The sequence below is a fragment of the Schistocerca piceifrons genome, chromosome 3, assembly GCF_021461385.2.
Source record: "Schistocerca piceifrons isolate TAMUIC-IGC-003096 chromosome 3, iqSchPice1.1, whole genome shotgun sequence".
In the NCBI taxonomy this organism is placed as follows: Eukaryota; Metazoa; Arthropoda; class Insecta; order Orthoptera; family Acrididae; genus Schistocerca; species Schistocerca piceifrons.
Genome location: NC_060140.1, coordinates 741,716,339 through 741,731,154, shown reverse-complemented (window position 1 = coordinate 741,731,154; position 14,816 = coordinate 741,716,339). Strand labels below are relative to the sequence as shown.

The 14,816-nt window shown below is 41.5% G+C and overlaps 1 protein-coding gene across 1 annotated transcript in view; it reads left to right on the top strand.

The window, feature by feature from the left end:
- The window catches only part of LOC124789482 (proton-coupled folate transporter), a 302,728-nt gene that overhangs the window by 272,514 nt on the left and 15,398 nt on the right, over positions 1 to 14,816 (top strand). Inside the window, exon 9 of the mRNA XM_047256860.1 lies at positions 10,584 to 10,740. Coding sequence (XP_047112816.1) covers positions 10,584 to 10,740 — 157 coding nt within the window. The remainder of the gene's footprint in view (positions 1 to 10,583; positions 10,741 to 14,816) is intronic.

Here is a 14,816-nt window from a genome sequence, read left to right as displayed (position 1 = left end):
CCTCAGGCTGTCACCAGTCTGATCACCAGAGTTATTTAACAAATAGATTTATAACTAAATTAAATATTTTATATTGATTAATTCACACTAATTTGGTTATTTAATCATAAACAAGATAGAAAAATTGAGACATAAACATTAAAACCTACAAATTTTTCCTTGTACTCTTAAGTATTTAACAGTTACTTTTTTAAGGCGAATGTGTTTGGTGAAAAAAAAGGAGCTGATTGGGGAAGAAGGTAACCCGTTCCCATCAAAGTCTTAAAAAATGTCGATCGTTCAGTCAGATTTGGAACATGAAAACAAGATGTGGTTTAAATCATCTTCAGACACAGTATGACACTCACATGCAGGGGAACTGTAAATGTTTATTCTATATAGATGGAAATGAAAAGAGGCATGGTTAAAACGGAGTCGAATGATGGTGGAAATCGTCGATCGATCCATATGAATCCGTCGTGAACCATCGTCTTTTCGGAATCTGAAGTTGTAATGCCGCATAATATCCACCTTTCGTTTATTGGGACGCATTCCACATTTCTTACCATTGCTACTTTCGATGGCTCTTGCTTCACGTAAGGACTTTGTATATGGCAATTTCATATCGAGAGTAGTTCCTATAGATGCGGCTTGCTTCACTAAAACGTCATCTTCCTCATTATAGTGGATGTCAGAGTGGGAATCCACCCACAGCGCTCTCCGTTTACAGCGAACATATTCCAGTACAACATCCGATATGTAATATTCTTAAGAAAATTCTGGAAGTCGGACACAATAAATGTCTCTAATAAGTAAGTTGAAAATACATATTTAATTGCTTCCAAAATTGCCAGTCTCCGCCGTAAAAACTGAAGCACTTCTACGTAGGTTGAAGACTTAATTGACTTGGATCTGAGCACATAGAAAAGCACGTGCAGTATACTCCTCCTGTGGAACTAAAATATCTAAAAACTCACCATTATTCCAAATTATTTATTTTTTATATTTCTTTTATGTTTAAAGGTATTATTATCTGTTTTGCATGAAATATTTTTTTTAATTTGTCGTTTCACTCTGTTAATTGAAAATAAGAAGTAACACATTATTATGACACAAACTCATTATAATACCGATGATTTGTGAAGAAATGCTTAAAACATAACATGTTTTTTACACCATGTGCACAAAATGAACGTAATTTCTTCACCTAATATTCACAATGGAGAACACAGTATAAAACAAAATTCAGCAGGATTTCAAATTGTCGTGGGTGATCCTCTAAATATCCTGATTTGTATCGACCTTATTTCAGTACATTGATAAACGTTGACGAAGAGAACTGATTATGTGCTAGTGACTGCAGCTTGATTATATTTTTTTCAAGTGAACATTGCAATGATAATCATCCAACAAAATTAGACCTGAATATCTTCCTACAAAGTTCTTCCAACATCGAAGTCGGTATACGTCCCACTGTAGCGGTTGTCCCGTTGAGCCAGATGAATAAGTTCCCTGTCCTCAGGCACGATGCTCTAAACCGTTTTTTCCCGTCGACCACCTCAAGAATCTAATAATAATACAGACTTTTCTCCCTCACTGGGAAAGAAAAATATCTTTTGACCTGGTCAGACGTTTGTTTTTTCGATGCTGTTCCTACAACATTTGGGCTTTCAGAATGAGATTTTCGAATTCTCGGTCCAAATTCACCATTAGATTCTTTTAAACTACGAAAGGGCGGGTAGTATGTACAAAACCCATATCTGATCACATCTGGTGATTCCAAAAGGCTTGAAGGCACCAGTAGATCCATAGAAAGTGTACAGCTTTCAGTATTGAAAGACCTTCTTTTCGTTACAGATTATCATTATTGGTTGGATTTTCTGTTATAATAGTAAGCGGATTATTATTAATTGACAAAATACACATATGTGAAATGGTAAATTAAAAAAAACAAAGAAAGACGTGAATATAAAACGTAAAATAATTTAAAACATAAAAAATATAAGTGAAATAAATAATTAGGGTAATAATGAATGTTTGAATATTTTAATTAGGTATGTTGAATATATTGTGACAGCACATTGTGAGTAGCTTACTTTCCAAAAATGGTGTTTCAGAAATCAGCTTTATTACACATGAATGTATGTGGCTTAAACGGTTCTTTAATTTATGTTGTAGTAAAAATTTTCATTTTTCTAAATTAATCAATGGTGGTGGAGTATTTGCAAAATTTCAGATTATTACAAAGGTCGATTACACATTTTTCAAGAACGTTAATTTCGTAGTAGCTTTTATATGAAAAACATTTTTTATATATTGTTTCGAAGATATTGTCTACACCAAAAATGCCAAATTATCTTTCGGAGGGTGCTTTACCCCTTAAAATTGAAATTGGGTACAAACAAAAGCAATACATATTGGATTATTTTGCTCCCTCTACACACTCGCCAAGTTTCATCAGCATCGTTTATCTACATTTGGAAATGTTCCCTTGTGAGTCATAGAGGATCGAATGTAACGTGGCCTGCTTAACGGTGAATCAAATGTCACTCCTATGAACGGAGCACGAAATTTTATCTGGAAAGTATACTTTCCACATGGAGCGTGGCCGTCAACGCGAGCAGCCCTCGATTTGTAAAGAGGGACGCTCGCCAGTTTCTCAGTCTAGATTTCCAGCCCGTTGATAGACGCCACTCATCGAAGTGTTCTGTTAGTAATGGATTTTTGGCATGAAGATACGAATCGGCAGTTGAATAAACACATGTGAGCACATCGCATTCATGCTGTAATGTTTTAGTGGAGGGACTGATGGTTCATTCTAAATCATGAGTATACGGAGTATACAAGAGCGGGCTTAAAATTGTATCCTGTGGCAAGTCCTGGGAAGAAGAAAAGGACCGAACATGTTTCCTTTGAATTTGACATAGACTGTTCTTTGAGCAGCCATGGTAATGATACTAAATACAATACTCGAAGGAATTCCGAAGTCTACCAGCTTGTTCATGGCAACCGGTATCTGAACGTGGTTGTACTCAAGGAAAGTGGCGACGACCAATTGTCCAATGTCTCTTTGCCTTTTCTGAATCTATATTGACTTCGAGGCATCAAACTCCTATTTTCGAGCCAGTGTTCCATTCTCCTTTTACCATTCGCTCCAACGTTTTTGCTACACGAAACAACGCAATCGGCCGATAGCTAGAGACCGTATTTGGATCTTTCCCACTTTTCAAAACTGGAATTATAATTGGGTCTTCCACGTTTCCATGAGGTCTTGTTGCATACAGTACTGATTTAAAATGAACAAGAACAAATCTGTCGGTTCTTTGGGTTTCGTAAATATAAAATAATGAATGAAATCAGTCCCAGGGCAGCTTTCAGTCGATGAATTAATAGCATCATTTAGTTCTTCTTTAGAGAGGGGACGAAGCAGGATGATCTTCAACAGCAGGTGGATCATTTTGTAATGGGACCGTGGGAGGAGCAAGAGTATCGATAAATCCCTCTATCCAGGCAGTGGGCTGTTACTGAAAGCCTTTGTTTTATTCCATATGCTTGTTATACTGACTGCTTTATTGAGTAAGCAACAAAATTTAGTCGAATTGTGCATTTTTTGAGGAATTGCTTAATACGCGCGCATTTATTCTTCTCATTTCCACGAAGTTCTCCAAGACAGAATTCTGACGACAGTTCGTCAAAGCAAGTCTACATTCTGCAGCTGGTCTAGAGCATTCACGATCCGAGCAGCGGGGAACGTTACATCGTAACAGAACTTTTTTTTCTGTTGAATTCTGACTTTCGCTACAACTTACATTGCGTTGGTTAAAGTTTGGTACACCTCTTGTTCCTGTAAGTCATGATGCATGATATAAAGTTTCTGTCAAAATGTGTCCTTATATTTCTCCCAGTTGACTTCCACAATCTGGCACATACTATTGGCGTAACATATTTGTTTAGTATTAACGTTATGTTAATGTAGAACTCGATTTGGAGATAATCCTATCCCACTGAGTCTGGTTTGGCTGGTTCAAATGGCTCTAAGCACTATGGGACTTAACATCTATGGTCATCAGTCCCCTAGAACTTAGAACTACTTAAACCTAACTAACCTAAGGACATCACACAACACCCAGCCATCACGTGGCAGAGAAAATCCCTGACCCCGCCGGGAATCGAACCCGGGCGTCGGAAGTGAGAACGCTACCGCACGACCACGAGATGCGGGCCGAGTCTGGTTTAACATGCCAATTACAGAGGTTACTAAAACGTGTGGTACAAAGCGTGACATCTGTTGCAGGATGCCTGTGGAAGAGACCACAGTAGCAGTTCCATCGTTGAGTATCACCAGGTCATTGTATTCTACAGCATCCACCAAAGCCCTGCCGTTCCTGTCCGTCATGTCTCCCTCCCCCATGCTGCACTGTGAGAATTCAAGGGTCCATCTCTTATAAAGGGAGGCTGAAGCTGAATTATTAAATTTCGCCAGTAGTCTCCAGCAGTACTATAATGTGGAGACAGTTGTAAAGGTTTTGAGAGCAAATTGTATTTGCACAGGAGCTAATTAGATGTTGTGTGTGACTGAGCGGATAGACTGATGCGGCAGCCAATGTTTCGCCAATCTAGGTATGTCGCCTTTCCCATCAAGACGGTCCTTCCTTAAGATGAAGTAATTTTTAAAGCGAACACTCGATGGAAACGTGAACCATTTTTCGCATAACAGAACTATACCCGCCTGAATTGTGACTCTTTCTCGTCGGAAGCTTTCTCTGTTGAAGTTAGCTGATCATGTGTTCCACTGCAGTAATTACACAGGGTGGTCCATTGATAGTGACCGGGCCAAATATCTCACGAAATAAGCATCAAACGAAAAAAATACTAAGAACGAAACTCGTCTAGCTTGAAGGGGGAAACCAGATGGCGCTATGGTTGGCCGGCTAGATGGCGCTGCCATAGGTCAAACGGATATCAACTGCGTTCCTTAAAATGGGAACCCCCATTTTCTATTACATATTTGTGTAGTACGTAAAGAAATATGAATGTTTTAGTTGGACCACTTTTTTCACTTTTTGATAGATGGCGCTGTGATAGTCACAAACGTATAAGTACGTGGTATCACGGAACATTCCACTAGTGCGGACGGTATTTGCTTCGTGGTACATTACCCGTGTTAAAATGAACCGTTTACCAATTGCGGAAAAGGTCGATATCGTGTTGATGTATGGCTATTGTGATCAAAATGCCCAACGGGCGTGTGCTATATATGCTGCTCGGTATCCTGGACGACATCATCCAAGTGTCCGGACCGTTCGCCGGATAGTTACGTTATTTAAGGAAACAGGAAGTGTTCAGCCACATGTGAAACGTCAACCACTAGCTGCAACAAATGATGATGCCCAAGTATGTGTTTTACCAGCTGTCGCTGTTAATCCGCACATCAATAGCAGACAAATTGCGCGTGAATAGGGAATCTCAAAAACATCGTTGTTGAGAATGCTACATCAACATCGATTGAACCCGTAGCATATTTCTATGCACCAGGAATTGCATGGCGACGACTTTTAACGTCTTGTACAGTTCTGCCACTGGGCACAAGATAAATTACGGGACGATGACAGATTTTTTTGCACGCGTTCTATTTAGCTATGAAGCGTCATTGACCAACAGCGGTAACGTAAACCGGCATAATATGCACTATTGGGCAACGGAAAATCCACGATGGCTGCGACAAGTGGAACATCAGCGACCTTGGAGGGTTAACGTATGGTGCGGCATTATGGGCAGGAAGGATAATTGGCCCCCATTGTATCGATGGCAATCTAAATGGTGCAATGTATGCTGATTTCCTACGTAATGTTCTACCGATGTTACTACAAGATGTTTCACTGCATGACAGAATGGCGACGTACTTCCAACATGATGGATGTCCAGCAAATAGCTCGCGTGCGGTTAAAGCGGTATTGAATAGCATATTTCATGACAGGTGGATTGGTCGTCGAAGCACCATACCATGGCCCGCATCCACTGACAATGCCTGACAACATGCGTCAGCGCATTGTCACTGCATGTGCGAACATTAGGGAAGGCGAACTACTCGCTGTTGAGAGGAATGTCGTTACACGTATTGCCAAATGCATTGAGGTTGACGGACATCATTTTGAGCATTTATTGCATTAATGTGGTATTTACAGGTAATCACCCTGTAACAGCATGCGTTCTCAGAAATGATAAGTTCACAAAAGTACATGTATCACATTGGAAAAATCGAAATAAAATGTTCAAACGTACCTACTTTCTGTATTTTAATTTAAAAAACCTACCTGTTACCAACTGTTCGTCTAAAATTGTGAGCCATATGTTTGTGACTATTACAGCGCCATGTATCACAAAGCGAAAAAAGTGTTCCAATTGAAACATTCATATTTCTTTACGTACTACACGAATATGTAATAAAAATGGGGGTTCCTATTTTTTTAAAAACGCAGTTAATATCCGTTTGACCTATGGCAGCGCCATCTAGCGGGCCAACCATAGCGCCATCTGGTTTCCCCCTTCAACCTAGACAAGTTTCGTTCGTTGTAGTTCTTTCGTTTAACGCTTATTTCGTGAGATATTTGGCCCGGTCACGATCAATGGACCACCCTGTATAGACTTCACAATTTAGGCAAAAAGAGAATGAAATGTGCCCGTTAAGATCTGCCGGGTGTCGGTATCATTGTTTTGTCGCGTATTCTGAATGACATTGTCAATAACATTTATTATTAACACGAGTGCAATTTTTTTCTTTTCTTTCGGACAGACTCCACGCGGAATCCGCAGCTGTGATTCATATTAGGAAAATTTAAGACGTAGGGGGGGGTGAAAGCAAAGGAAAGGGAAGGAACTGATGACGTCAGCTGTATTGGGACTTTATGCGCAATCGGCGGCGACGAGTGAAAATGTGTGCCAAACCGGGACTCGAACCCAGGATCTCCTGCTTATTAGGTAGATGCGTTAACCACTGCGTCATCCGGATACAGTGGTTATCGCAAATATGCGACAATCTCAACACACTCCCTGGCCGAAACACATTCCCATCTATCCACAGTTCCCGTTCGTGTCCTCCAAGCTCACTAATTCTAGATTTCCACACATTCATGTAATTGATGAATACACAACCTTAAGTGCGGATACACAGTATTGTTCGAGCTACAGCGGGAATCTAAAATTAGCGAGCATGAAAAGCATGGACGGGGACTGGGGATAGGTTGCGCTAGGTGGGAATGTGGTTTGGCCGGGGAGCGTGCTGAGACACTCTGTGCATTTGCGATAAACGCTGTGTCCGGATGGTGCAGTGGTTAACGCTTCTGCCTAGTAAGCAGTAGAGATCCTGGTTTCGAGTCCAGGTCCGGCACACATTTTCATTCGTCTCCGCCGATCCCACATTAATTCCGGATGGAGCAGATATCATCAGTTCCTTCACTTTGCTTTCCTTTCTCACCCCCCCCCCCCCCACATAACATAACATTTGTTATGTTTCTGATGCTGCGTTTGCTATAGCAGGCTTCGTTACTGAGACCATTCACCTACATCGCCGTGTTTGGTTACTTCCGCCTGCTGCCGGTAAGTCCGCAGCTCGTGGTCGTGCGGTAGCGTTCTCGCTTCCCACGCCCGGGTTCCCGGGTTCGATTCCCGGCGGGGTCAGGGATTTTCTCTGCCTCGTGATGACTGGGTGTTGTGTGCTGTCCTTAGGTTGGTTAGGTTTAAGTAGTTCTAAGTTCTAGGGGACTGATGACCATAGATGTTAAGTCCCATAGTGCTCAGAGCCATTTTTTGCTGCCGGTAAGGTCGGCGAGAGGTGTGTGTCTTCTGGGCCAGATCCACACCTTGAGTTTCATCGCTATTCCGAGCTGTTTACTCTGTATGCCTGAGGTGGGCAGCGGCGGTCTGTATCTACATCTACATGGATACTCTGCAAATCACATTTAAGTGCCTGGCAGAGGGTTCATCGAACCACCTTCACAATTCTCTATTATTCCAATCTCGTATAGCGCGCAGAAAGAATGAACACCTATATCTTTCCGTACGAGCTCTGATTTCCCTTATTTTATCGTGGTGATCGTTCCTCCCTATGTAGGTCGGTGTCAACAAAATATTTTCGCATTCGGAGGAGAAAGTTGGTGATTGGAATTTCGTGAGAAGATTCCGTCGCAACGAAAAACGCCTTCTTTTAATGACTTCCAGCTCAAATCCTGTATCATTTCTGTGACACTCCGTGCCATATTTCGCGATAATACAAAACGTGCTGCCTTTCTTTCAACTTTTTCGATGTACTCCGTCAGTCCTATCTGGTAAGGATCCCACACCGCGCAGCAGTATTCTAAAAGAGGACGGACAAGCGTAGTGCAGGCAGTCTTCTTAGTAGGTCTGTTACATTTTCTAAGCGTCCTGCCAATAAAGCGCAGCCATTGCTTAGCCTTCCCCTAAACATTTTCTATGTGTTCTTTCCAATTTAAGTTGTTCGTAATTGTAATACCTAGGTATTTAGTTGAATTTACAGCTTTTAGATTAGACTGATTTATCGTCTAACCGAAGTTTTCACTCGATGACCTTCCGTCAATTAGTACGAACTGTGACCTCTCTGACAAGAAATCGCAAATCCAGTCACATAACTGAGACGATATTCCGTAAGCACGCAGTTTCACTACGAGCGCTAGTCGCAAACATGGCGAGTTCAGGTGCGGGACTCTCCGATCACCAGATATCACTCCGTGTGACTTTTTTCTGTGGGGACACATTAAAGACCTGGTGTATGTAGCGCCTCTACCACGTGATGTAGCAGAGCTCCAGGAGAGAACACGGGAAGCCACTGCCACAGTCGACGATGCCATGCTGGGACGGGTATGCCAAGAATTCCATTACCGTTTTGACGTCTGCCGTCTCACTCATGGTTCCTTTATGACCTATTGCAAATATCACATGTACGCTGATGACCTTCAGTTGTATCTCAGTGCGAAACCAATCAATCTTAAGAAAGCTATTGAAAATTTCAATACTGACCTCGATGCACTATCAAAATGGGCACAGGACATAGGACTAAAACTAAACCCATTTAAAACCCAAGCGGTACTTGTTGGTCACTCTAGGCACATTAGCCCAAAACATCGGGAATCCGTACCATCTCTTACCCTAAATGGAACAAATATTAACTTCTCTCCCTCAGCAGAGAGTTTGGGAGTAATAATAGATGAAAATATAAATTGGACAGAGCACGTAACTGCAGTGTACAAAAAAGCATCAGCATCCCTTCATGTCCTCCAAAAATATAAAAAACTCTTCCCTTTCGATCTGAAAAAGAAATTAGTACAAACCCTTATACTCCCAATCATTGACTACAGAGAGATTATCCTACAAGGCCTCTCTCAGGAAAATTCGCGACGTCTGGGACTGGCCATGAATGCCTGCGTCCGATGTATCTGTGACGTTCGACTTTTTGATCACATTTCGCTAGCATATGCAAAATTGTCCTGGCTGCGTACAGACAAACGCAGAGATTTCCATACATTCTGTCTCATGTACTGCCTTATAAATGTACACTGTCCCTCATATCTCTCCTCGTCCTTAACGCTTATGTCGGAACAACATGACAGAAACACACGTTCCCATCATAATAAAATCCTCTCTGTTCCACTGCATCGCTCAGTCACCTTCTCCAAGTCCTTTAAAGTAGCGGGAACCCGACTCTGGAATAACATCCCTCGATATGTTAGAGAACTTAAAAACATGTACGACTTCAAAAAACAGTCAATGACGTATCTACTTAAGCAACAGTAATGCCTTCCTCTGTACGTGAATGCACTTCACCTCATTACTTCCCTCTTTCCTCCTCCTTAAATCTCCCTTCCCCAAAACTCGCTATACTAGTAAACATCTACTTTACACACCAAGATATTAATGTACATCTGCACAAATCTTCATTACTACTGCCAATTTTTCTCATGTTTATCATTATTATTTGATTTTTTTACTGTTATTATTAATGCTTTTATCATAATTTGTATGTATAGCACCTGTTGTGACTTTATTAGGTCTTAGTCATTATTCTTTATTCATATTGCCACTAGCGTAATCTAATTTTCTTATTTAAACTATTGTCCTGATGTAACTCTGACGTGTGAAATGCTGCATGCGTGGAACACTGGTCCAATGTAAGAGAGGGCCTGATGGCCCTAATGTGATCAGGTTAAATAAATAAATAAATATATGAATGTTTGTAAATAAAAACGTTTAGAGTTTCTCTTCAAAATGAATTATGTATGACATCTGTACAATGTTTAGTTCTTGTGAAACAAATAATTACAAAGTGTTCCCGGTCATTATGTACACACCGTATATTGTTTTGATGTAGGGGTACAGGGACTTAACAGGAAACTCTGTACAACAGCAAAAACTGGTAGGAAGCTTACAATCTCAATAAGAGAGAAAATATTCTGGCCCCTTCTACTGCATCTCGTACAGTATCGTCACTGTTCAGTTGCGCTGGCCTACATGCTCAGGTTAATATTAATAGATGTTGCAGACCTCCCAATGTATTGACGACACTGTGTGACAGGAGGACACGTGTTCTGCAGGTAAGCTGTTCGCGCTGCTGGCCGTGGCGGACAACGCCGTGCCGCTGGTGTCCGGGGTGCTGTACTCGCAGCTGTACAACGCCACCATCCGCACTCTGCCCTCCGCCATCTTCTGGCTCACCATCGCCAGCGAGGTCGTCGTTTTCTCCTGCACTGTGTGAGTATCATATGTGGAGGGGCAGAAGGGGGCACTCCTGGAAAGCTGGAATGTGGGTAAGGGCTTTACATTCATTACAGGTTTTTCACGGATTTCTAACAATGATTGTCTGCGACTCTACTGAACTACAGATCTACTGCTTCCGCTTTCCCTGAGTGCACGTGGCGCGTTAGCAGACGGGGGCTAGCTGAAACCATAATGATCGAGGGTTTAGTGCGGGTTCTGCACTGTGTGACAAAAAAAGTGAAGCACCCGGAAGGGGAGGAGGAAATGAAATGTAGAGGGTATGTGATGTTTTTTCAGTGATTACAAAATTGAATCAATCTACAACAAACTTGGCAGTATGAGCTCCCTTATTGATATGAAGTTGCACTCTGTCTGACCCGAATGCATGCACTGATTCATTTAGGAAGGATGTCATAAAGCCGTTGTATCCTGTCCTGAAGAGAGTTGGCCCAGAACTGTTGCAACTGGACCTCGATATCCTGGATACTGGCGTAGGACCAGAGTTGACGTTGAAGCTGGTCCCACACATGTTCCATTCTGGACAGGTCTGGGGCTCTTGCTGGCCCCTGGAGTAGCTCAGCAGCACGCAGGCACTTCGTGGAGTGCCTTGTGTAGATGAGCACTGTCCTGTTGAAAAAGGGTACCACAATACTGTCGTATGAGAGGTGATACATAAGGCCGAAGGATATCTGTGTCGCCGGCCGAAGTGGCCGTGCGGTTAAAGGCGCTGCAGTCTGGAACCGCAAGACCGCTATTGTCGCAGGTTCGAATCCTGCCTCGGGCATGGATGTTTGTGATGTCCTTAGGTTAGTTAGGTTTAACTAGTTCTAAGTTCTAGGGGACTAATGACCTCAGCAGTTGAGTCCCATAGTGCTCAGAGCCATTTGAAGCATATCTGTGTCGCACTGTCAGAGTTCCCTCTATCATGACCAGCTGTGATCTGAAGTCATATGTGATGGCAGCCCACATCATGTCGCCTGGAGAAGCACTATTGCGCCTCTCCCAAACATCAGAAGAATGAGGGCTCACGCTAGATCGACGCCGTACTTGCCAACACTGATCATCTGGAGTAGTGCAGAACTGTGATTCGTCACTGAACACAATGCGATGCAACTTATGAACTGCCCAAGTATCCTGGTCATTGCAGTACTCCATATTATAAGGAAGTTGTTTGTGTTGTTGCCCCTGGATGATAATTACACGCAATATTTGTCAGGATTTGTAAGCTGTGGGTCCTTGAGGTACAGAAATACGCGAGCACCGAGAAGTAAGCTTAAACAGTTTATTAACAAAAGACTGATTTTAAAACACGCATGCTACGCGCACCCATCATCACCCCGTCTGACATCCCAACACCGGCTAATTACGTTCGTTTCAAGTGGTTCCATGGTGAACAAAGAAAAGAGACACATTTGCCCGCGAGGCCGCGCTAGTTATACGACGCGCTGCGGACGGCGGCCAGTGCCTTAAGGCCGGTTCCCACTAGAGCGCGGCGTGCGGCAACGGCAGCGGCAAGCGTTTTCCGCGTTGACGCGGCGGCTCGCGGAATTGGCGTTCCCACCTGGAAGCGGCAGACGCTAGCGGTAGCCAATGACGGACAGCCACTAAGGTACGGGCTGGGACCCACCGAAACGACCGGTTTGTTTGAATAACTATATCTTACAACTGCATGAAGGAAAGACGAAGTTGGTGAAGACATACCAATTTTTCATTTTCTGAACATTGTACTCTTTCACATATTTCATTATTCATGTTTTCTCATTTCACCATAAACAGATTTCATGACTACCGTTCACGATTGTTCACTATCTCCTAACACATTGAAACAATGAACGACAAAAGAGATTATTCAGATGGTTAAGCGAGACAAAAATTTAAAATGTGTTACGGTAGCATGTACAGGAAAACAGTAAGAACACAAAGGCTTGGGGGAAGGGAAGAAAGTGGAAGCCACCTGATAGAATTTCGCACAGAGCATAATGTAATCATCGCCAGCACCTTGCTTAAGAATCATGAAAGAATAATATATTTTTGGAACAAAGTTTTCGAAACCAGATTTTAAATTCTAAGACAGTTCCTGGTGCAGACGCAAACCTACAATAATTTATTGGTTACGAGCTGCGGTTTACAACTAAAGAGACTGTAAACGATAGCAAATTAAGGAAATGGAACTTGAATAAGTCAAGACCCACAGTTTTTCGATAATTTTAAAGTTACCGTAATGCAACGACTGACTGAAACAGAGGAAGGAGAACGCTAGAATACGAATGGATATCTTTGAGAGAAGAAGTGGTGAATGCAGCAGAGTACGTGAACGGGGAGAAGGTACAGTAGAAATCGTTAGATAAAACGTGATATATTAAATTTGACACAAGGGAAAATATAAAAAAGTAGCAAATAAAGTAGGCCATCGGAAATAGAAATGTCTAAATATGACGTTAACAGAAAGTCCAAAATTGCAATGCCATTTTGCTCTTGGAAAACATAGGGGAATGAAAAATGAGAAAGAACAAAGAAAACTTTGCTCAAAGGAGAAACAACTGTCACGAACTCATTTGGCAAAGCCAGAACTAAGCAAATGAGAGAAGGCTAGAAAGTGGAAGGAATATGTAGAGAGGAGAGGGGGAGGGGTTGTACAAACTAACATAAGCACAATGTTAGATTCCTGTGAGATGTCTGAACACGCAAGGCAATACTGATCCTACAACTTAGCTAAGTAGACACACTGAAGAACTGCGAAACTGTGTTTATAGCATTTTCATGTTTAGAGAAAGGTTTTGACAATCTTAATTAAAACATTCTTTGAAACTCTGGAGATGTCATCGATAAAACACAGGGCCACAAGATTATCTACAACTTGTACAGAAACCAAACTGCATTTCTAAGACTTCAATGACTTGAAAGGGAAGCAGTAATTGAGAAGGCAGAAGTAGAGAGGATATAAAATGAAGACTGTGAATAACAACAAAAGCATTCTGAAAAAGAAAATTTGTTCACATCGAATATAAATTCTAATGACTGGGTACTATTTTACAAAGATATTTGTGTGGAGTTCGGTATTTGTGTGGAGTGCAGCATTGTATGTAAGTGAAACGTGGGCGATGAACAGTTCTGTCAAGAAGACAGTGGACGCTTTCAAAACGTGGTGATCAATAAGAATGCTGAAGATTAGATATGAGGATCGTGTAACTAAAGAAGAGATACGGAATTAAATAGAGGAGGAAGAGGAAATTATGGCACAACTTTGACTACAAGTGGGGTAAGTTGACAGGACATATTATGAGGCGTCAAAGAGTGATGACAACGGGGTTGGGTAATAGTATTCTGATAATAATCATCTGTTGAAATGCTATTCTACTATTTTATCTATTAATGTAAGCAGTGAATTTACTCTTCCATGCACTCCTCCACAAAACATTTAAACCAAAACTGAAATCAGCTGAACACCAAATCTTTCAAACACTGTCTGACAACTACTGCATTCACTTTCAACTTTCTATATCTATCACTGGCTAGCCACACACACATACAGATATAAGGAGAACAGAAATAAACAAACATTAGTTTTCAGCATATAATCCTTTAGGTTGGCAACATGTACATAAACAAACCAAACAGGAAGGGACATGAGGTGAACACACTGTAGTTACGACTTCAAATCAGTGTTTTCTGTAAAATGTCTACAGCTAGTGACAGAAGAAAAAAAAGAACATGAAAATGTGCTTATGTTCCATAATCTAAGTTTTAGTTCGACCTACAGCATGTGACCAGGTGAGGGGAAACGCAGATGTCTGCCAATAACTCGATTCACTGTAAGTAATCAGTTATTCACGTAAAAAAGATTTGAACTGTTTTATAATCTGCAAGTATCACATATCAAAACAAAACTGAATCATTCTAGAATCCACCGAAGATGCCTTAAAGTAAAAGGCGAAACGCGTCTTTAACCAATAAAGTACACTGGATAAAGAAAAAAACGTTTGTTACTTCCAAAGGAAATAATCAATAGCTGTAGATACTTAGCAAATTACATCTTATGGCATACCAGTAAATTAGTCTCGGTTTAACTT